At 42.6% G+C, this 24,467-nt stretch overlaps 1 protein-coding gene across 1 annotated transcript in view; it reads left to right on the forward strand.

The window, feature by feature from the left end:
* LAMA3 (laminin subunit alpha 3) overlaps positions 1-24,467 on the forward strand; it is a 246,562-nt gene that overhangs the window by 148,132 nt on the left and 73,963 nt on the right. The window contains exons 36-39 of the mRNA XM_075826335.1: positions 4,856-4,996; positions 9,588-9,749; positions 9,896-9,997; positions 10,857-10,940. Coding sequence (XP_075682450.1) covers positions 4,856-4,996; positions 9,588-9,749; positions 9,896-9,997; positions 10,857-10,940 — 489 coding nt within the window. The remainder of the gene's footprint in view (positions 1-4,855; positions 4,997-9,587; positions 9,750-9,895; positions 9,998-10,856; positions 10,941-24,467) is intronic.

The following is a 24,467-nucleotide window of genomic DNA, read 5'->3' on the forward strand; positions in this document are numbered from 1 at the left end:
AGAAAAACGATCTATTTTAAACCACTTTATGAGCGATTTTTAGCTTTATGCTAATGAGTTTCTTAATGCCCAAGTGGGCGTTGTACAGAGGAGTGTATGACGCTGACCAATCAGTGACCAATCAGCGTCATACACTTCTCTCCATTCATTTACACTGCACTAGCGATATAGTTATATCGTTATGTGCAGCTATATACACACACACTAACATTACTGCAGTGTCCTGATAATGAATATACATCGCTACCAGCCTGGACGTGATGTTTATTCAGAATCCTGACACATCTGAATCTTTTCTGTGAAATTCCAGCAAGGCAAGTGTAATCTCGTTTGAAATGACAGGTTACATCGTAATCTCACGAGATTATGCTTGCCTTGCTGGAATCTCACAGAAGTGTCAGGATTCTGAATAAACATCACGTCCAGGCTGGTAGTGATGTATATTCATTATCAGGACACTACAGTAATGTTAGTGTTTGTGTATATAGCTGCACATAACGATATAACTATATCGCTAGTGCAGTGTAAATGAATGGAGAGAAGTGTATGATGCTGATTGGTCACTGATTTGTCAGCGTCATACACTCCTCTGTACAATGCCCACTTGGTCTAACGTAAAAACAGGCCCACTTGGGCACTAAGAAACTCATTAGCATAAAGCTAAAAATCGCTCATAAAGTGGTTTAAAATAGATCGTTTTTCGAAATAAAAAGCATTACTCTCACCTACATTATAGCGCCGATCTCCTTATGTAGGAGATAGGGCACTTATAATGTAGTGACAGAGCCTCTTTAACCTTTTCATGACCAAATGTCATTTATACCCATGTGTACAGGTCAAATTTTCCATTTCTGATAGGCACTTCTTTAAACGATAATATCTTTGCAACTTCTTTGAGCATCGCAACAATTTTTACTTTTTTTTTTTACAAGACTTATAAGGCTTTTATTCATTTTTATTATGAGCAGACAAATCACAAAAAATTTAAAAAAAAACAACTTTTTGGTAATTTTTTATATATATTTCTCTATATTATATGTATGTGTGCGTATGTGTGTGTATATATATATATCTATAGATCAACTGTCAGGTTTTCATGGCTGTTTTGCATCAATGTGTCTCAAAATTTGCCATCCATTTTTCATGAACGTTAAAATAATGGATGAATTTTATTAGATTTTTTTTTTTTGTCGCACCTGAAAACACCACAGTGCCTATGTAGATAGTGATGCAATACCACTGTAGATAGTGCCACATTGCACACTGTAGATAGTGCTAGTGCCCACTGTAAATAGTGCCACAGTGCACACATTGTGCCACAGTTCCTACTGTAGATAGTGCCCCCATAGTGCCACACACAGTCTTGATGTAGATAGCGCCACACTGTCCCCTGTAGGTAGTGCCCATATAATGCCACATTGCCCATGTAAATAGTGCCACAGCCCCTGTATATAGCACCCCCTGTAGACAGCACCAAACCCCCTGCAGATAGCACCACCCCCTGCAGATAGCGCCACCCCCTGCAGATAGCGCCACCCCCTGTAGATAGCAACATCCCCCTGCAGATAGCACCACCCCCTGCAGATAGCACCTCCCCCTGCAGTTTGTACCATCCCCCTGTAGATAACGCCACCCCATGTAGATAGCGCCACCCGCCCTGTAGATAGCAACATCCCCTCTGTAGATAGCGCCACTCCCTGCAGATAGCGCCACTTCCACTGTAGATAGTACTACTCCCCATGTATGTATCAGCACCCCCCCCCCTGTAATTGGCACCCCCTTCCTGTAAATAGCACCACTGTAGCTCCCTGTAGGAGTGGAATCCATCTGGCCGGGGACTCCGCTCCTAGAGGGAGCCCCTGATGTCTCTGTCCATATATATATACGTTAGGGGCTAACTCTAAAAGCGGAATCCCCTGCCTCAACGTCGGCAGCTCTGTGGCTGGGGATTCCGCTCCAGGAGTAGCCCCTGACATCACTGTCCATATATGGATAGTGATGCTAGGGTCTTCTCCAGTAGCGGAATCCCCAGCACAGAGTGATCTGACACCGGGGATTCTGCTCCTAGAGAGAGCCGCTGACGTCCCTGTCCATATATGGACAGTGACGCCAGGGGCTTCGCCAGTTCGGAATCCCCAGTGAGAGTGTCGGCCGGGGATTCCGCTCGTGGAGAAAGCCCCTGACGGTGGACAATGACGTCAGGGGCTCTCTCTAGAAGCGGAATCCCCGGCACAGAGCGATCTGACACCCGGGATTCCGCTCCTAGTGGGAGTTTAGGTGGCGCTATCTACAGGGGGGGCACTATTTACGGTGGGGATGGATAGATGTCGGGGCTCCCTCTAGGAGGGGAATCTCCGGCCAGAGCATTGGCCGAGGATTCCGCTCCTACAGGGAGCTTAGGTGGCACTATCTGCAGGGGGTTCAAGGCTGTCAACGTTTATACACGTGGCAACTGCACGTGGCAACTGCACGGGGCAACGGCAGTTGGAACGTATTTAGCCGTATGGCAGTCATGAAGGGGTTAAACACACTCAATACAACATTGCGGCATGCTAGCAAAACCCTTGACTGACTGCAATTCACATCACAGCCACTTGGTGTCCACACATAAACACATATAGTATAGACATCTTCTGATGACAGAGTATAGCAAAATCATGTTTTTTTCAAAGCTGTTCATCTCGCACCACACATCTCAGAATATGTTGAGCCAAGAGTACAGGTAAGGAAGGACACATCTGTACCCATGCGACAGCTTATTCTGAAAAATCACCTGAAACGTCAGATACACTTTAAATAAGATGAAATTAATGATCTGCATTTTAAGGCTTATCATACAATTAAATTGTGTGTATTTTTACGATATCAAGTTGATGATAGTTCTATCTTGCCTATGTATTTAATAGGCATTATACATTAACAAGATAAGCTAAACTAACCTGCGTGGTAAAAGATAGAAAATGCAAATAAATGTTCACATCCATTGTAACTAGCTTGCCAAAGCAGAGCCTGTTCTCTTATCTGATATAGAATGAGTATGGTTTTCTGTTGAGTAATATAGTATTCACCTACATCAACTCAATCAGCCCAGTTCTAACAAATATAGCTTCTGAATTATATGATGTGAAAAAATTATTCATCCCAAGCAGCAAATATGGTCACATTTATATTATTGTGTTTAGCCAGTGGAGTATAAAAAAGTAGGGGAGGTTTTGAGGGGGAAACCTCTCCGATCCCTATGGCTTCGAATGCACAAAGCACTGACGTCTTATGCTGCGAATATTAAGCTGCACGCCCTTGATCATGACAACGGTCTTGTAATGCACCTTCTTTCTGACAGTTGTCATTATGTATAGCAAAATCAGGGGGCGTTCTCTTCCTCCCTACTGCCTATAATGTCTGACTTGCAGAAGTGACCATCTAAATGGGGTTCCTCAGCTCTCAAAACCTATATTAGAGTAAAAAAAAAACATGTGGTTCTAATTTTGTTTTTGCTTATAAGGCAAGTGGCAAATCCTTATTTTCTGTCTATTATTAATTACATTCTATTCCCGATGTATAAAAATAGCTGTCAATGAAGCGTGCATCTGATGGTACTATATAATATAACAAACAGTATATTAGTCTAGTTTGTGTAGTGTGTAGGGCTGGGCGATTATGATCTAAATCAAAATCACGATGAATTGAGCACGTAACCTTGATTATGATTAATGAACTATTATTTAGACCACACCCATTTTGCATATCACACCCCCCCCCCCTATTTGCATGTTACGCCATTGAATTAATATTTATCTCCTGAGCTTGCTGTATTCTACTATATATAATATACCCCCTGACACTTCCTCCACACAGTATAATGCTCCCCATAGCTGCCCCCACACAGTATAATGCCCCCTATAGCTGCCCCACACAGTATAATGCCCCCATAGCTGCCACCACACAGGATAATGCTCCCATAGCTGCCACCACACAGTATAATGCCCCCATGACTGCCCACCTCACAGTATAATGCCCCCATAACTTTCCTCCACACAGTATAATGCCTCAATAACTGCCCTCCACACAGTTTAATGCCCCCCATAGTTGCCTCTACACAGTATAATGCCCCATAACTGATTTCCACGCAGTATAATGCCCCTAAAGCTGCCCTCACACAGCATAATGTCCCTCCATAGCTGCCCCCACACAGTATAATGCCCCCTATAGCTGCCCCCACACAGTATAATGCCCCCATAGTTGCCTCTACACAGTATAATGCCCCATAACTGATTTCCACACAGTATAATTCCCCTAAAGCTGCCCTCACACAGCATAATGCCCCCCATAGCTGCCCCCACACAGTATAATGCCACCAAAACTACCCCCATAGCTACCCTCCACACAGTATACAGTCCCCCATAGCTGCCCCCACACTGTATAATGCCCCCATAGCTGCCCCCAATAGTGCATAATAACATACATACTCACATAACCACGTTCCAACTACGAGTGGAGGAGATCCCTCTACTCCTCTGATCTGTGCGGCATGGAGTAGACAGGCGCGATTACATCACTGCCTCGCGTCCAACGATACATAGTGAATCGCTGAGCAGGTCTACTGCTCTACCATTGGGTTCAACTGTATCTGCGTCCTGAAGATGCAGATACAGTTTAAACCGGGAAAAAATAATTGACAAAACCGAAATTCTCAAGATGACATCGATTAATTGAGCTGAATTTCGGTTGCGTTTTATTTTCGATTAATTGCCCAGCCCTAGTGTGTATATATAATTAGACATAAATTCAACTCAAGTCCCCCAGTGTCATAACTAAATACACCCATATAACATTACATACCTTTCTTCCTATGCAGGAAAATACTGAGGGTTCAAGATGTGATGTTTGTCGCAGTGGATCATTTTATTTTGACCCTTCAAACACCCAGGGATGCATCAGATGTTTCTGTTTTGGAGCAACTGATGTCTGCCATTCATCCAATAAACAGAGGAAACAGGTAAATCAGAACAATTATTTATTAACTTTTATAGACTCAAACACAAAATGTATTTTGTAAAAAAAAAATGTATAATTGGATTTTCATATTTATTTTATATAGAATTGTGAAATAATTGCGGATTAGTTCTAGGTTAGGTGTCGTAGCTGATTCTTAGTAGACTGGATGATATCATTCTGTAAATACTAGTAAAGTAATGAAATTAATTTCAAGTTTCTGCTTATTCCAAGGAAGTCTGATATTCCTGGATTAGGAAATACTTTCTTGTGGTTTGTGTTTTATATTATAGCATCCAATTAAGAATTCATTGACGTTATGTGTTTAGGAATTGTGGGAGTGACTCCTAAAATTGTAAATGCTTTAGGCTATGTTCACACGGGGTATTTTGCCGAGTTTTTTGACGCGGAAACCGCGTCGCAAAACTCGGCAAAAACGGCCCGAGAACGCCTCCCATTGATTTCAATGGGAGGCGTCGGCGTCTTTTTCCCGCGAGCAGTAAAACTGCCTCGCGGAAAAAAGAAGCGACATGCCCTATCTTCGGGCGCTTCCGCCTCTGACCTCCCATTGACTTCAATGGGAGGCAGGAGAAAGCGTATTTCTCGCTGTTTTATGCCCGCGGCGCTCAATGGCCGCGGGCGAAAAACGGTGCGAAAATCACCGCGAAAATTGGCGTGCAGGGAGAGGAATATCTGCCTCAAAGTTCCAAACGGAATTTTGAGGCAGATATTCCTCCCCCAAAATACTCAGTGTGAACATAGCCTTAGAGGATGTATACTTTTATTTGGAATACAATAAGAGCAGCAAAGGTGCTCTGACCATTTGGGCATAAAGGCATTGCCCAACGGCCCATCCCCAGAGGTGGCCCACAGCGCGTGTGGCCTGAAAAAAAAAAGCAAAAGAAAACAGTAAAAAAAAATGCTAGTGGGTTTATTAACCAAAGCCAAGTATATTATGACTGTAGTGGTTAATAACAAAAAAAGTAAGATGGGCTCATCAGATTTCTTGAAGTCTCGTCTCCAAAAGTGGCAGGGAAGGGGCTTCTCGGCTGGATTCTGGGTTGTTAACCCTTAAGATGCAAAGATAAACAGAGTTGTCCCAGAACTTTCTCCCATAAAAACATACAACATATTATAAGCACAGTCAGCGGTTGACAAGGGGCCCATGACCCCTAATGACCAAGAGCCCATATCCTTCTTACTCCGCCCCTGAGCAGTAGGTATGCCTATCATAAGTTTATCAGATTCTTATTGGTGTAAAATAAGATATCTTAAGAAAATATTGAAAAACACAACACGAGTATAGTGGTCTTACTATAAACTAGTAACACTGCTGCAAGAGATAATCTCCTTTTGTTAAAGTCTAAACGGCTTGTCCATCCCTTGTAGATAGTGCTAACACCAAATATATTATTCTGTAAGGTTTATAGAGCCATGGTCTCCATATATTGTATGTGCAGCCTCCGCGGTAATGGTCCCAGCAGTTGTACCCTCACTGATCAGACATTTATGGTATATCAAATCAATATGCCATAAATTTCTTTAGTCAGAAAAAAAACTTAAGGATAAAAATATGGATTAGAGGGATTTTAAGGTTTCAGCTAATAATTGTTGTTTATTCAATTTTTTAAAATGCTTTCTGTATCAACTCCCCATGGTTTTTAAGATCTCTGCCTGCTTTCATTCAATGGGAATTGAATTATTTACTTCATTATTTACTTTCAGTGGATAAAAATCTGTTCTGGTCATGTGATGTACACACAGGTGTAGTTTTTTTTAAATCTTTTTATTATGCAAAGAATAAAATTTATTTTCTGAAACGGAAATACCCCTTTAACTACTTTGTGTTATGGATGCATAACAAAATTAAGCTGTGAAGATACCTTTTGTTTTAGGAAGGCCATGTTCTTTTTCTATTACTCAGCCACAAGTGCAAGAAAAATGAAGACAAATAAAAAAGACTTTTATTTTCTCATTGGGAGTCGGGACCATTAAGGTGGCAGATTAGTAGAAATTCTGAACTTTAAGATGGTTGAATACACAAATATACATACATAGATATACACACACACACACACACACACACACCTACACACACATACATACATTGACATTCACATTATGCTAACATTATGGCAATGTCAACTACTCGCTGTCACTGGTTTTCTGACTTAGGCCTCATGCGCACGAATGTATTTTTTTCCTCCCGTAAATACTGGCGTAAATACGAGTCCGGTGTCACACGTATTCGACCCGTATTGCACCAGTATTTACGGACCCGTGCCCGTAAATACGAATCGGCAGCCCCTTCTCTCTATCAGTGCAGGATAAAGAGAAGGGGCAGCCCTTTCCGTAGTAAAACTAAAAGAAATTCATACTTACCCTGCCGTTGTCTTGGTGACGCGTCCCTCTCTTAACATCCAGCCCGACCTCCCTGGATGACTCGGCAGTCCATGTGACCGCTGCAGCCTGTGATTGGCCTGTGACTGGCTGCAGCGGTCACATGGGCTGAAACGTCATCCCGGGAGGCCGGACTGGAGGAAGAAGCAGGGAGTTCTGGGTAAGTATGAACTTCTATTTTTTTTACACGTTGATTTATAATGTGATCGGAAGTCACTGTCCAGGGTTCTGAAACAGTTACTGCCGATCAGTTAACTCTTTCAGCACCCTGGACAGTGACTATTTACTGACGTCGCCTAGCAACGCTCCCGTAATTACGGGTGCACACACGTAGTCACCCGTAATTACGAGAGCCCCATAGACTTCTATGGGCCTGCCCGTGCCGTAATTACGGCCTGAAATAGGACATGTTCTATATTTTTCAACGGCACGGGCACCTTCCCGTAAGCATACCGGGAGGTACCCTTGGTCAATAGAAGTCCATGGGCCCTTAAAAACGTGCCGTAATTACGGGCATTTTTACGTTCGTGAGCATGGGGCCTAAGGCTGTGTTCACATCCCGTTATGTGAACAGGTTCTGCGTATGTCGCGATAGACCCTCATTTACCTAACAGAGGCCACAAGAGTGTACTTTTGGTCATCGTGGTGGTATGCGATGGCATACAATTTTTTTTAACTGTATAGGAAAGCGCAACAGGCTAAGCTTTCCTATACAGTACAGTGGGCCCCCAAAAAGAAAATGTATACCGGGCCAACGTATTCCACCCTATGGCTGCACAGTGTACTTCCGAGGTATTTGTCGAAGGATACTCCCGACGTATAGCCCCAGCTTGAAGGAAACTCTGTTTTAATAGTAATGATACTCTCTGTGGCACTCTGTGTAGACGATTGGGTGCTCTTGGTAGGGTTCCCATCCCATAGAATTTGAAAATGATAAACTAGAGCACTCCGTAGTAGTGAATTGCAATATTCTTTTATTCAGAGTGGGGCAAAAATGATTGTGTAACGTTTCGGCCTGTAGTTGGCCTTTATCAAACACCTTTTGCCGTGGTCTATAAACAATAACTGCTGAGAAGTCTGGCACTAGGAAGTGGTATAATTACCAATGGTGCCGCGCTTCGGAATGAGTACCATACTACTTATACCTCAACTCACATGTGCCAAATCACTGTTTCTTTGCCTGGTCTTCTTAATTCCACAGCTATCGTATGTACTAGATCACTCCCCATTTGGCAACTCTAGGGTGTACCAGATCACTCTTTCACCAGCTATCCTATGTGCCCGATCACATCTTCCCAAGTGCCAAGTGCTGCAAACCACTACCTTCCCAGCCCTTCCATGTACCAGACCACTCCCTCTCTACCCTCTGTGTGCCAGACCACTCCTTTCCCAGCACTTCTGTGTGCCACACCACTTCCTCGTCAGACCTTGATTTTAACAGACCACTACTAGATCACTCCCCATCCAGCCCTTTTGTGTACCAAACCACTCCCTCCCCAGTCCTTCTGTGTACCAGACCACTTCCTCTCCAGCCCTTCCGTTTACCAGACCACTTCCTCCCCAGCCCTTCTGTGTGGCAGACCACTCCCTCCCCAGCCCCTCTGTGTGGCAGACCACTCTCTGCCTAGCCCTTCTGTGTACCAGACCACTTCCTCTCCAGCCCTTCCGTTTACCAGACCACTTCCTCCCTAGCCCTTCTGTGTGGCAGAACACTCCTGCCTAGCCCTTCTGTGTACCAGACCACTTCCTCTCCAGCCCTTCTTTGTGGCAGACCACTCTCTTCATAGCCCTCCCCAGCCCTGCTATGTGCCAAACCACACATTCCCCTGCCCTACTGTTTGCAAGACCACATTTTTCCTAACTCTCCTATGTGTAAGCCCACTCCCTCTCCTGCTCTCCTATATCCTAGACCACACCTTCCCAAGATTTCCTATCCACCATGTCACCAGGCCTGGGACATCTGATGTAAATTAAACCCACTGTAATAAGTGATACTTGCCTACAGTCTCCATCCACATCCATTTTCAGTATTAAAAATTTGCTTTTTGTAAAGAATACTGTGATGTAATCTAAAACAATAGAGTTTGTTCTGCACATGTATTTACTTAGGAAAAAAAATACGTAGATAATACTTTTTAATGTCTGTTGAGAGACGTGTAGGGGGAAATTTTAATAAATATGCTTCTTTTGATAAGTTTGTAGACATGAGGTCCTGGACACTTGAGACATCAGATGACGCCAGAGTAGATGTCATCTTTAATCCAGGAAGCAAAAGTGTGGTAGCGGATGTGCAAGAATTACCCCCATCTGTTCACAGTCTTCACTGGGTGGCGCCAATGTCATACTTGGGAGAGAAGGTAAGTAAGAATACACAGAAATGTAATTGCCGCAAAAAACATTATTGAACATCCACTTTAAGGTGCGCTTTCTCAACTTCACCACTATTTCCGCCAGTTCCCCCATGTATGAACCAGCCTAATATTATTTATTCTACTTTATTCAGATTTCTTCATACGGAGGCTATCTGACATACCAGATGAAGTCCTTTGGCTTACCAAGTGAAGGCATGGTCCTATTACACAAGAGACCAGATGTTCTGCTAACAGTAAGTGGTTGCTGGATTGCGTTTGGTAAAGAAATCTGGAGGCAGGAACATATTTTTATCTAAACGTGTAATTATAATGTAACACTGTATCAGTATATTAAAGCCTTGCTGAATTTGTTCTTTTGTATTACGAGACACAAAATGATATGTTGTCTGAGCAAGTCATGATTTTCTGTTTCAGCGGTTTCAATAAGCTGTGTGGTGGGTATGTGGATCTGAGCGCTCTGCTATTATCGGCCAGGGGCTGTCACATATTTTTATGAATGTAACATTCTAAACATTCTTGCTCAGCCATGTTCAGCTGCCATTTCACACTTCATTAACCTTGACCAGGGCAATAATAGGTTAAACTTCAGATTGCATGAGATGTAAAGAGCCGTGTACAAGTGAATCTCCCAACCGTAGGGGGACAGGACAAAGGGCTGTGAAATTGTGCTGGGGATATTGGACAAGACGTGTTGAATCTCTCACATCTTTAGTTCTATAATGGGAAAATTCAGTCACATTCCTTAACACATTTAAAGGGCCAGAAGAATAGTAAAAATTAGACGCTTCTTGCTGATAAAAACAGATTGTGCATTCGTATAGGATCCTTCATTCCATCTTCATTGGCTCCAAGATAGATTGATGTATTTCGTATTTTGATGCAGTTTAAAACGTCATAAAAATTCTGTGTGTGAAGGAGGCCTTAGGGTTAATATCTAGAGGGCCAACCGGACACTAATTGAAACGCTACATGACAATTCACAGTATTTCTCTAATTGTACAGGTTTATATCATATGAAGCTGCTATTTATTTGATATTTAATGCTCAGAATTATTGTATGTTTAATGCAAAAAAATAATTGTATTTTACCAGGGCAGACAAATGACTGTTGTTTATGTGGATCCAAATAATCCTTTACCAGACAGACAATACTATGGACGTGTTCAGCTTGTAGAGGTGAGATGGGCATTGTTTGTATACTGTATGTATTGTATTATCCCTTTATCTGGTTGTATAAAATCTCTGTATGCTGGTGACGTACATGGAGGAGCATGTATAAAACGTCTTATTGCAAAATCAAATATGAAAAAATAAGCCAAGCTGTCTCACCCATGCAACGTATGCACAAAAATGTCTCACTGTATTGAGAAGGAATACATTGCACAAGTGTGAACTTGCACCAAGTATTGGCTTGTATGGATTTCTTAAAATGTTGGAAAAACATTTGAGTATTTTGCAATATATATGATATCTTTCTGTGAAATGCTGTGATCTATGTCTTAACGCCGATTTAGACATACAGTGAACTGTGCTGCCCTGTGTAATGTAATAGGACAACTATGGTTTTTTATCATATGTGTAATTTCATTTCTCTTTTAGTTGTTGAATTTGTAGAGTGTCTTTTGTTGTGTCTGTAATGCCCTTTGGAAGAAGGACAATGATGAGATTTACATTTTGTCACCAGACCAGACAAAAAAAAATGCAGTATCCTTAGGGTACTATTACACGGCCTGGCATGGGCCGTGTATACGAGCGCCGATCAACAAGACAGCTCGTTGATTGGCGCTCGTTTGCTCCTTTCACATGTAGCAATGATTAGACATGTATACGGACGAGCGACTCTTACTCTGATCGTTCGTCCCTATAAATTTTTCTCATGTCGGCAGCACGTCTACCCGATTACACAGGGAGATGTGCTGCCAACAACGATGATTTGAAATTCTGCATAAAAAAGCAGATCAGCCGATGAACGATCGATCGTCTTCTCGTTCATCAGCGGATCATTGCCCTGATCACACAGGGCAATGATCGGGAATGAGCATTCATATGAACGGTCGTTTTCACGATCATTGGTCCGTGTAAGGGTATGCCCAGACGTGGCGGAGTTCTCCGCCACTGTCCGCATCAATGCCGCACAGAATCTGCGTTGCAGATTCTGTTGCGGCTCTGCCTAAAATGGGCATTAAATTGGTGCGGACTAGCCGTTGCGTATTGAGGGGAAGAGGCAGGGGCGTAGCTAGAGGCTCATGGGCCCCGATGCAAAAATTCTTACTGGGCCCCCCCCCCCCACAAACTTCTCATGGCCGACGGTCCGCTTTCAGCTGCATCGCTGGGTCTCCTAAGTGACCCAACAATGCAGCACTAGCAGCCGGGGCGTCACTAAGGCTGGGTTCACACACCCTATTTACGGACGTAATTCGGGCGTTTTAGCATTGAATTACGTCTGAAAATACGGCTCAAAAGCGTTGGCAAACATCTGCCCATTCATTTGAATGGGTCTTACGATGTTCTGTGCCGACGGTCATTTTTTTTTACGCGCCGCTGTCAAAAGGCGGCGCGTAAAAAAGTGCCTGTCACTTCTTCAGACGTAAATGGAGCCGTTTTTCATGGACTCCATGGAAAACCAGCTTCAATTACTTCCGTAATGGACGCAGCAAAAGACGCCTGCACATGCACATTCTCCTGAAAACAGCACAGTAATTTCAGCCGTAACAGACGCTGCCGTGTGAACATACCCTCAGGGCTTAAAATGTCAGGGAAATAGCCCCAATACATATGTGTCCGCCCCAAAAAAAAGTGTGTATAGGAGACAGCATAGCATATCTATAGCACTACGACCCTATAAACTATGGATAGGATTAGATACAGTGGCTCAGCAGACAGTATCACACATGATGGGATTAGATACACAGCAGACAGTATCACACATGATAGGATTAGATGCACAGCTCAGCAGACAGTATCACACATGATAGGATTAGATACAGTGGCTCAGAAGGCAGTATCACACATGATAGGATTAGATACACAGCTCAGCAGACAGTATCACACATGATAGGATTAGATACAGTGGCCCAGCAGACAGTATCACACATGATAGGATTAGATACAGTGGCTCAGCAGACAGTACCACACATGATAGGATTAGATACAGTGGCTCAGCAGACAGTACCACACATGATAGGATTAGATACAGTGGCTCAGCAGACAGTATCACACATGATAGGATTAGATACAGTGGCTCAGCAGACAGTACCACACATGATAGGATTAGATACAGTGGCTCAGCAGACAGTATCACACATGATAGGATTCAGGGGCGGACATACCGCATGTGCAGCCGGTGCAGCTGCACAAGGGCCCCGCGTGGGAAGGGGGCCCGTTCCTCTGCTGGCCGACTCAGTTCTCAGCTGCGCGATGCTGAGGACTGAGACAGAGGCCCGTGGACAGTAGCTGCGAGCCCATCAGCGGGCCCCCCGTGGACAGTAGCTGGGCCTATCACTGAGTCGGAGGCCCGTGGACAGAAGCTACGGGCCCATCAGCACCCCCCCCCCCCCCCCGTGGCGCAGCGTGTATTACATAGCTGTTCGGGGGGGGGGAGTTTTGCGACAGTTCAGTCCCCCGTGGCATATTAGTTGCCAGAGCGAGCAGCGTGTATTACACATAGCTGCTCGCCGGCAGGGCGCCGATCAGCTGTTGAACTGGAGGGGGGGGGAGTTTTGCGCTCTGCCACAGTTCAGTTCTTGTGAAATGTGGCGCCGGCAAGGCGCAGTTCAGCTGGAGAGGGGGGGGAGTTTGCGCTCTGCTCTCTGCTGCTCGCTTCCACAGTTCTTCGGCTACTTGTGGACAGAGCAGAGCTGACAGCGACACACAGCCACAGAGAGCCATTAGTGGAGTGGAGAAGCCCTGCTGCAATATTTACAGCAGCTACAGACAGACAGTATGTATATGGAGAGAGAGAGGCAGTATGTATATATATATTTATGTATAGTAAATAATATCATTGCACTGACACTGCAGTAGTTGTACATTTTCCAGTGCACAAGACAGTGTCATTTATTACACTGTCTTGTGTGCACTGGATGATCACTCACTGCAGGAAGAAGCCTTAACGTCAGTCAGTAAGCAGGGCAGCAAAGCTGCAGTCATTAAATGCCCCGCAGTTCCCAGGCTTGGGATCCCTTGGCTGAAGCATGGAGATCTAAATATATCCGCCCGCCCAATGGCTGCCACGTGTGACCTTAGACTGGATTCACACTTGCGTCCAGAATTCCGTTTTCCTGTTCCGTCAGAGGAGCAAGAAAACGGAATTCAATCTCCGTTACATGACCGTGCCCGACGGAACCTATTCACTAAGCATGCTGTGCTATTGTGTCAGGTAAAATGACGGACACTCCGATGGAACCATTATAGATTTTTTATTTTTTTTGTCATAATGCAACTAAAACAAAGATTCCAAAGTCTTCATGCAACAGTGAAAAAATTTAAAGCAATCCTTCCCAGCTCACTTTTGTCAGCAACTGATGAGGAACTTCAGAATGACGGAGAGAATCTTGTGAAGCATTTCAAAAATGACTTTTCACCAGCTCTCCCTGTACAACTCATTTCTTTCAGAACGTGCTTAAAATCACAAATTGCACAACTGACCACTGTAGAAGAAATAGCCAAGCTATTAATTGTTGAAAACAGTGTGTTATCTACAAGTTTTCCAGAAGTGTGCACAGCATATATTTTGTTCTTGACATTGCCAGTAACAGTGGCTAGTGCTGAACGCTCGTTCTCAAAACTAAAACTAATCAAGAACTACTTGCGGTCTACCATGGGACAAGAAAGGTTAAGCGGATTGGCTATGTTGTCCATAGAAAATGAACGTGCTAGAATGATTGACTTGAATAAGATCATTGATGAATTTGCAGAAAGGAAGGCAAGAAGGAGGAGTTTTAAGTGAATCAATCAACTCTCAGACAGACCAGTAAATGACAGGATCAAATATTCCCAGTTATCTGCCTAAACAGATTGAGTTTTGCTCTTTTGCATACGTTTTTCTATGCCTACATTGTATGGTTGACTACTTTTCAGTTGCCTTGATTCGGCTTTGTTGTGTAAGTTTAAGTACACAGTATTGTTTATTAGCTTTGTATAGTAAGTATTATTTATTTAAAAATGTTTTGCTTTTTTTTCATTGATTCCTCATGGCAATACTTTTACATTCCGTATGTGACATATTGAGATTCAGTCCTGCTTGATAGGTAACAGTGCAGTAAGCTAAGCATGATAAGATCATCTAAATTATTGCATCTCAGTTGCATGAGTGCTTTGTGTTATATTCAATGATTCAATTTAACCTAAGTCTCTAAATGTGGGCAAAGAAAATAAAAAAACTATACTCACCTCCTCCCTCGCCTCCGTTCACCCGCCGCAGCCCCCATCCTCCTGTCTCGGTCTGTGTTACAAGTGTACAAGGCTGCACTGGTGACGCGCTGCCGATGGCACGTGACCGCTGCTGCCAATAACTCCTCATTGGTGTGCTGCTGAGGACAGTAGTTCCACAGCAAATCGCTGTTGAGGGCATTGATTGGCTGCAGCGGTCATGTGCCATCGACCGCGCGTCACCACAGCAGCTTTGTAAACACAGAAAGGGATAGGGGCTGCGGAGGGGGAACGGAGGCGCCGGAGGAGGTGAGTATAGGTTTTTCATTTTCTTTGCCCACATTTAGGGACTTAGTTTAGATAAGAATTTAACCCGGAAAAAAATGTGTTACTTGTGTTCTAAACTGGTAATAAAATGTACAATATAAATCTTCCTTCATAATTTTTATTAGTAAGGTTTATTTTTATATGCATATATATGTTTAGGTAACTTTGTCGGTATTGGGGGGGGGGGCGGGGGGGCCCTGGCACATTATCTGCACAGGGGCCTTTTGCAGTCTGTGTCCGCCACTGATAGGATTAGATACAGTGGCTCAGTAGACAGTATCACACATGATCAGATTAGATATAGGGCCCAGCAGACAGTATCATACATGGTTGGATTAGATACACAGCTCAGCAGACTGTATCACACATGATAGGATTAGATACAGGGCCCAGCTCGCTGACATTGCGGCTCCAGCGCTGGACCCAGGATAGGTAAGAATAATAATTTTGCTTCTTTATGTGTTACTGATTATTTTTGTGTGTTTGTGTTTTTTTTACATGTTCGGTTGTTGGACTTCGGATACGAGGACTTCAATGACGGCGTTTTTTTTATTCTCAATAAAATGGTTAATGGGGGTTGTGTTTTTTTATTTCAATAAAATATTTTTTCTATGTGCTTGTATCTTTTTAAACTTTATTATCACCGCCTTAGTAATGGCCGCTGGCTGATTGACAACCTCCATTACTAAGGCGGGGCTTAATGTTAGCCGGTGCAGAGGCTACACTAACCCCCATTATTACCCCGGTACCCACCGCCACCAGGGGTACTGGGAAGAGCCGGGTACAAACCAGTACCCGACCATCTGTAGTGACGGGCAGGCACCGGGGTGGCCGCAGGCTGGTAGTATTAGGCTGGGGAAGGCCAAAAACCGTGGCCCTTCCCACCCTGGTAATGCTGCCTGCTGCTGCTGTGTTGCATCTGGCTGGTTATGAAAATTGGGGGGGACCTGACATCGTTCTTTCCAATTATTATTTTTTTTTTTTAAATGACGTGGGCTCCCCCCCATTTTCATAACCAGCCAGATACAATAAAGCAGCAGCATTACCAGGATGGGAAGGGCCACTGTTTTTGGCCTTTCCCCTCCTGATAATACCAGCCTGCGGCCACCCCAGTGGCCGACCATCACTACAGATGGTCAGGTACTGGATCGTACCCGGCTCTTCCCAGCACCCCTGGTGGCGGTGGGTACCGGGGTAATAAAGGGGGTTAGTGTTAGCCTCTGCATCCGCTAACACTAAGCCCCGCCTTAGCAATGGATGCTGTCAATCAGCCGGCGGCCATTACTAAGGCGGTAGTAATATAGTTTAAAAAAAAACACAAAGACATAGAAAAAATATTTTATTGAAATAAAAAAAAACCCACACACAACCCACATTAACCATTTTATTAATAAAAAAAAAGCTGTCATCGAAGTAGTCCTGGAATCCGCCGTAGTCCAACGACCGAACCTGTAAGAAAACACACAAAAAATGATTAGTAACACATGTGTTAGGGTATGTGCACACACACTAATTACGTCCGTAATTGACGGACGTATTTCGGCCGCAAGTACCGGACCGAACACAGTGCAGGGAGCCGGGCTCCTAGCATTATACTTATGTACGACGCTAGGAGTCCCTGCCTCGCTGCCGGACAACTGTCCCGTACTGAAAACATGATTACAGTACGAGACAGTTGTCCTGCAGCGAGGCAGTAACACCTAGCATCGTACATAACTATAATGCTAGGAGCCCGGCTCCCTGCACTGTGTTCGGTCCGGTACTTGCGGCCGAAATACGTCCGTCAATTACGGACGTAATTAGTGTCTGTGCACATACCCTAAGGCTTAGATACAGGGCCCATGTGTGATACTGTCTGTGGGACCCTGTATCTAAGCCTACCACAAGGTAGGCTTAGATACAGGGTCCAGCAGACAGTAATCTTATACAGTATAAGATTACTGTGTGCTGGGGCCCTGTATCTAAACCTACAGTGTGGTAGATTACTGTGTGCTGGGGCCCTGTATCTAAACCTACAGTGTGGTAGGCTTAGATACAGGGCCCAGCAGACAGGATCACGCATGGGCCATGTATCTAAGCCTACCATGTGATTGGCTTAGATACAGGGCCCAGCAGACAGGATCACACAATCTGTGATCCTGTCTCATGGGCCCCCTAAGCCTGCTACATCGTAGGCTTAGGGGTTGTGCAGTCCCTAAACATTGATGGCCTATCCTCAGGATAGGCCATCAATGGCTGATGTGTCGCCCGGGACCCGCAAATCAGCTGTTTTGAAGGGGCCGCAGCACTCGTACGAGAGCTGCTTCCCCTTCATTTCACTACTCGCCCACACTGTGAATCGCCGACACCGATTCACAGTGTGACAGGAATAAAGGGGAGCAGCTCTCGTACGAGTGCTGCGGCCACTTCAAAACAGCTGATTGGCGGGTCCCGGGAGTCGGACCCCGCCAGTCAGGGCTGAGTGCTGACCTTACCTTCCTCTTCGGCCGCGGCGGGAGTTCTGTAGTCTCGATGCTGTGCGCGGCGGCATAGCGCTTGACGTCAGGACCTCCGCTGCGATCCGGAACCAGGAAGGTAAGTAAAGTATGTTACTATAGTAACAGGGGCCCGCGGCCCGAGTTACTATAGTAACTTTTTATTGATGTGGTGCGGGGGGCCGTGGGCCCCCCTGGCTTCGGGGCCCGGTCGCAATTGCGACCGCTGCGACCCCTATAGCTACGCCAGTGGGAAGAGGGCTTCCCTTCTCTCTATCAGTGCAGGATACAGAGAAGGGACAGCCCTTTCCCTAGTAAAAGTAAAAAGAAATTCATACTTACCCGGCCGTTGTCTTGGTGACGCGTCCCTCTTTCCCCATCCAGCCCGACCTCCCTGGATGACGCGGCAGTCCATGTGACCGCTGCAGCCTGTGATTGGCTGCAGCCGTCACTTGGACTGAAACGTCATCCTGGGAGGCCGGACTGGAGGAAGAATGAACTTCTATTTTTTTTTACAGGTTGAAGTATATTGTGATCGGAAGTCACTGTCCAGGGTGCTGAAACAGTTACTGCCGATTGCTTAACTCTTTCAGCACCCTGGACAGTGACTATTTACTGACGTCGCCTAGCAACGCTCCCGTAATTACGGGTGCACACATCAGTCTGGCTGTAGACCTAGAAATACATAGGTCCAGCCAGAATGAAGAAATGTCATGTTAGTAAAACCAATACGCTCCGCAGCACACATAACATCTACATAACATCTGCGGACTTCTTTGCGGAATTTTGACTCTCCATTGAAGTCAATGGAGAAATTCCGCAACAAGTCCGCTACACGTCCGCAACAGTCAGTGTATGCTGCGGACACCAAATTCCGCACCGCAGCCTATGCTACGCAGCGGAATTGTCCGCAACGTGTAAATGAACCCAACCACAAAGTTGAAGGCAATGGAGAAACGTGTACGCTGTGGATTTCCGCTGCTGACTGTCCGCAACGGAATTCCAGAGCAATTCCGCCACGTCTGGTCATGCCCTAATAGGGCCTTAGGGCACGTTCAGACGTGGCAGAGTTTTTCCGCTGCAAATGGTGCAGATTTGGGGCAATTACGCAATGAATCTGCACCAACATTTGCATATTTGACAGGTAATTCAGACGTTGCAGAAAAGACAGCGGACGTGCCACAGATTACAGTTTTTGCATTGATAAGGCTGAAATCCGCAGTGAAATTCCGCTTCTTCTCCGCAACAGACAGTGCATGCTGCGAAGGGAAAATTCTGCACCGCAGCCTACGGTCCGCAGCGGAGTTTTCCGCAACGTCTGCACTAACTTTCCTCACAATGTATAGATACAAATGTAAAAAACGGCCGCTGCAGAATTCCACTGCGGACTGTCCGCAGCGGAATTCAACAGCAATTCCGCCACGTCTGAACGTGCCCTTACGCTCCTTTCAGACGGCATTTTAGTCAGTATTTGGAAGCCAAAACCAGGAGTGAAACAAACCGGGAAAAAGTACAATGGAAATATTTCCACCTCTTCTGTATTTGGAACCATTTCTGGTTTTGGCTTACAAATACTGAAAGAAAATAATGACTAAACTTTGTGGATTTGTAACCTCATTCACATTCAGCAGAAAATAATCTGTGCAGCAGATTAGCCCTATCGAATTACATTTCACTTTGAAAAATCCATGTGTGAACATATCCTTATAGATAGCTAGCAGGCAGTGAAAGGGAAACTACAATCTTTTGGAAGTGACTTTAGCCATTTTTCCTATATAATGTCTATTTAAAACAAATGTCATATATTTCCATGTACTACTGATTTGTAACAAAAAAAATATAATAATATGTTATAACAAGGTAAGTATTTTATCTAACCATTACCAAATGAGTTGTGTGAAATATTCAGGAGGCTATATAAAAATGTTTGACAAGGGATTTGCTTAGTTGCAGTTCCTTCCATAGAGGGTAAGCTGGCATCGTTCTACTAAGACCCAGGGAATACCAACCACAATGCATGCAGCTGCTATGTACATAATTTGACAATAAGAATCTTTTCTTTGGAAATCAAGCACAAATTCCTTTCCAGGGGGTGGCTGTGAATAATACAAGGTTATTAGTGTCATTTTTTGCTTATTAGTTTATACCAAAACCACAGTTAACACGGAAGGATAAAACGGAGAATGAAACCCTGTACCACTTACAGTCTTGGTCTTACAAATTTATGTAATTGCATTTTCCCAGTCTTTTCAATGTTTCAATTCTAGCCAAATTGGGCTATTGCACGTCTTCTCACGTAGTCCAAAAGAAAAAAAGGGTTTTTGTACAAGGTTAGCTAGTTGAGAAAAGTTTTGTTGCTTTCAGTAAGGCTTCATTCACATCTGCGTCGGGACGCCGTTCATTTTGACAGAATCAATACCGTAGTCTACGGCACTTTTCATTCCGTCAACCCTTACGCAATGGTGACAAACGGAAACCATTTGCACCGGATCTGACACCATTGAAATCAATGGTGATGCAAATGGAAACCTATGGTTTCCGTTTATTTCAGTTTGTATTCAGTTCATGGGTTCCCCTGACGGAAAGTTCCAACGGAACCCATGAACGGAGTCCCGATGCAGATGTGAATGAAGCCTAAGAGAAATAAATAGCATTCTTGCCGAAATGATATCTTCTAATAGCTAACAAAAATAAATTCTGTTAAACACCAAGCTTTTGGGACAACTTAGGTCCCTTCATCAGAAATGCTATAACCATGGCCAATATACCATACTTTATGAGGGGACCTAAGTAGTCTCAAAAGCTTGGTGTTTAACAGAATTTATTTTTGTTAGCCATTATAAGATATCATATCTGCAAGATTGTGATTTTGTTTCTCTTATTGAAAGCAATAAAACTCACATAGACTCTATTCTGATTTTTTTTTGTAATTTCATGTAGCACATAGGGATGAATCTAATGGTGGTATCTTTATAATCCATACAAGAAATCTGTATTGTTCTCCAGTTCCAGTATCTTCTGACTGACTACCAATTCCCTGAACTAAATGGCCATACCCCATAATCTCTGATTATCTCCGACTCTTTAATTCCATAATTTGGAATGAGCTTGCACAAAAAATTATTTTACTTCTATAATTTAACCACTTGAGAACCACCTGCCGTATATGTGGACGGTCCTACTCTTTAAACCCAGGTCCATTAAATATTTACAGCGTAGGTTTAAGTCAGCTGCCCGAGTGATCTAAGAAAGCATATTAAAATATAAAATCTATTTTAGTGTTATTCTAGATGATTACTGGAAAAAAAGATAGAATGTAAAAAGCATATTTGTATTACTATTTTTAAAAACTCTAATCCTTCTTGTGTTTTTTTAAAAAAAATATGGAAAATCATGTTGAGAATTGAAAAAAAAAGTTACAGCTGTTAAAGGGAATGTGTCGCTAGAATTTTTTTTCTCAGTTAAACAGTTAGTATATAAGTGATTACACATTGTTTTCATTTTTTTAATTTTTTCACAAGTCAGGAAATATTATAAATTAGATTCTAATTTATAACATTTCCATGTGCTGGTCACCAGAGGGAGCAATTCCCAAAATTACAGCATTGGCAATGTGGTAAAGCAATCTCATTGCTTTATGCTGCAAATTTGGGGTAGACACACTCGCTCTAGTGTCCTCACACAATCCCCCCTCCTTTATGCTGGCTAGTGGCAGGAGAAAGAGGGGGTTGAATCTTCAAACCTCCTACACTGTGTGCTGCCATTTTCTGAGCGAATGCACAGTGTAGGAGGATTAGATACAGTGATAATCAGACAGTATAACACAAACATACACGAACGTAAAACACACATCACATACAAAACATAACTTACCTGCTCCTGCCGCCGCTGCCGCCTCCGCTCCTATTACTTGCTTCTTCGCTGCCTTGAACATATGGCCGGAAGCCGCGACCGGAAGTCGTCATCTTACTGTCCGGCCGCGGCTTCCGGTCCACATGAGAATGGCGCCGGATTTCGCTCTGCCGAAGACCTTCCTTTTGGTCTGTGTGGGAGCGGCGCATGCGCTGTTCCCACACAGACAGCGTACGCTATAGTGAATGGAATGGCTCCCGTTCGCATTCTCTATGGGGTTGTATGTGCCGTATTCCATCTCTCTGTGTGTCGTTAATCGAAACATACAGAGATGAAAAAAATAATGGCAGCCCCCATAGAGAAGTAAAAGAAAGAAAAAAGAAAAAAGTACAACACAAATAAATAAAATGTATTTTAATATCAAACTAAAAGCAATATTATATAAAAAAAAAAAAAAAAAAAAATCTGTGACACCTTCCCTTTAAACTAACTGCTAAAATGTGCCTGGTACTGAAGGACGAAAAGACTTGAACTGTTTATTATCTATTATATTATCTCTAATCTATAATCTATAGATTTGAAATAAACACTGGCATTGAACCTGAGTCTGCAACAATATCTTGGAGGATGTGACTCAGATGACATTTTAGGAGCTGCCTAGGGCAATGCATGTTAGACAAAGGCCAAACAATACATGGATTTCATTTTAAAGCTTCTTATCTTCTAAATTTGCCTTTCAGCATGTGAAGGAAGATTCTAATATGTTATGGGAGTCACATCCAACATATTGTTTCTGTATATTTGTAAACATAGGCCTTCACTAAAAAAATAAAAAAATAAATATATATATATATATATATATATATATATATATATATATATATATATATAAATAGATAGATAGATAGATAGATAGATAGATAGATAGATATGAGATAGATAGATAGATAGATAGATAGATAGATAGATAGATAGATAGATAGATAGATAGATAGATAGATAGGTAGATAGATAGATAGATAGATAGATAGATAGATAGATAGATAGATAGATAGATAGATAGATAGATAGATAGATAGATAGATAGATAGATAGATATGAGATAGATAGATAGATAGATAGATAGATAGATAGATAGATAGATAGATAGATAGATAGATAGATAGATAGATAGATAGATAGATAGATAGATAGATAGATAGATAGATAGATATGAGATAGATAGATAGATAGATAGATAGATAGATAGATAGATAGATAGATAGATAGATAGATAGATAGATAGATAGATAGATAGATAGATAGATAGATATGAGATAGATAGATATGAGATAGATAGATAGATATGAGATAGATAGATGATAGATAGATAGATAGATAGATAGATAGATAGATAGATAGATAGATAGATAGATAGATAGATAGATAGATAGATAGATAGATAGATAGATAGATAGATAGATAGATAGATAGATAGATAGATAGATAGATAGATAGATAGATATGAGATAGATAGATAGATATGAGATAGATAGATAGATATGAGATAGATAGATAGATAGATAGATAGATAGATAGATAGATAGATAGATAGATAGATAGATAGATAGATAGATAGATAGATAGATAGATAGATAGATAGATAGATGATAGATAGATAGATAGATAGATAGATAGATAGATAGATAGATAGATAGATAGATAGATAGATAGATAGATAGATAGATAGATATGAGATAGATAGATAGATATGAGATAGATAGATAGATAGATAGATAGATAGATAGATAGATAGATAGATAGATAGATAGATAGATAGATAGATAGATAGATAGATAGATAGATAGATAGATAGATAGATAGATAGATATGAGATAGATAGATAGATAGATAGATAGATAGATAGATAGATAGATAGATAGATAGATAGATAGATAGATAGATAGATAGATAGATAGATAGATATTGGCTTCTGTGGATTTTACATTCCCAAAGATGGTCCAATGGAAGACTTTAATACATCAGAGGTGTCCCCTGCTAAATACAGACTAATCATTTTTTATTCTTTTTTAAATTTTTCTGATAAACCAAAGCCCCAAAACAAGCAACTCCACTGACTTGTTGGAGGATGCCAAAATAAGCCAGTTCCTATAGCAAATATCTAAAGGTATTCGATATGTCTGTGGTGCTGCTAGACCTTCCCCTGAAATGTGTTGGAGGAAAATACATTTGACAAAGTGGCCTTGATTCCACCACCTCCCCAGAAACAAGTATTTCAGCTTTCCACCCTCTCCTTTTCTTCTGTACTATCAGCAGTTTATTCTAGCCTAGTCTTATGAGACTAAAGATCTGTTAACTGACATGTATCTTATGTATATGGACAGGTTAAGCATCAGCAGAAGTTGGGATTTACCATTAGAGTAATGTTATGTTCAGTTAGAACACCAATAGATTTTGTTCACACGAGGTAGTCACAGTATGTTGTAGACATTTCTGCATCTGAAAATCTACTCCATACATCCGAATAGGTTTCTTTCCACAGTGTGGGCTACAATTTTTACAAACTCCATTCAGATATGTGGAACAGTCACAGACATTTCTGCAGCAAATCTGCCGTGTGTGATCATGCCCTTATGTTGTGTAAAGTGATTACATTTGCATTGGGTCCGGCTTCTCGCAT

Source organism: Rhinoderma darwinii, chromosome 5 (assembly GCF_050947455.1).
Source record: "Rhinoderma darwinii isolate aRhiDar2 chromosome 5, aRhiDar2.hap1, whole genome shotgun sequence".
NCBI lineage: Eukaryota > Metazoa > Chordata > Amphibia > Anura > Rhinodermatidae > Rhinoderma > Rhinoderma darwinii.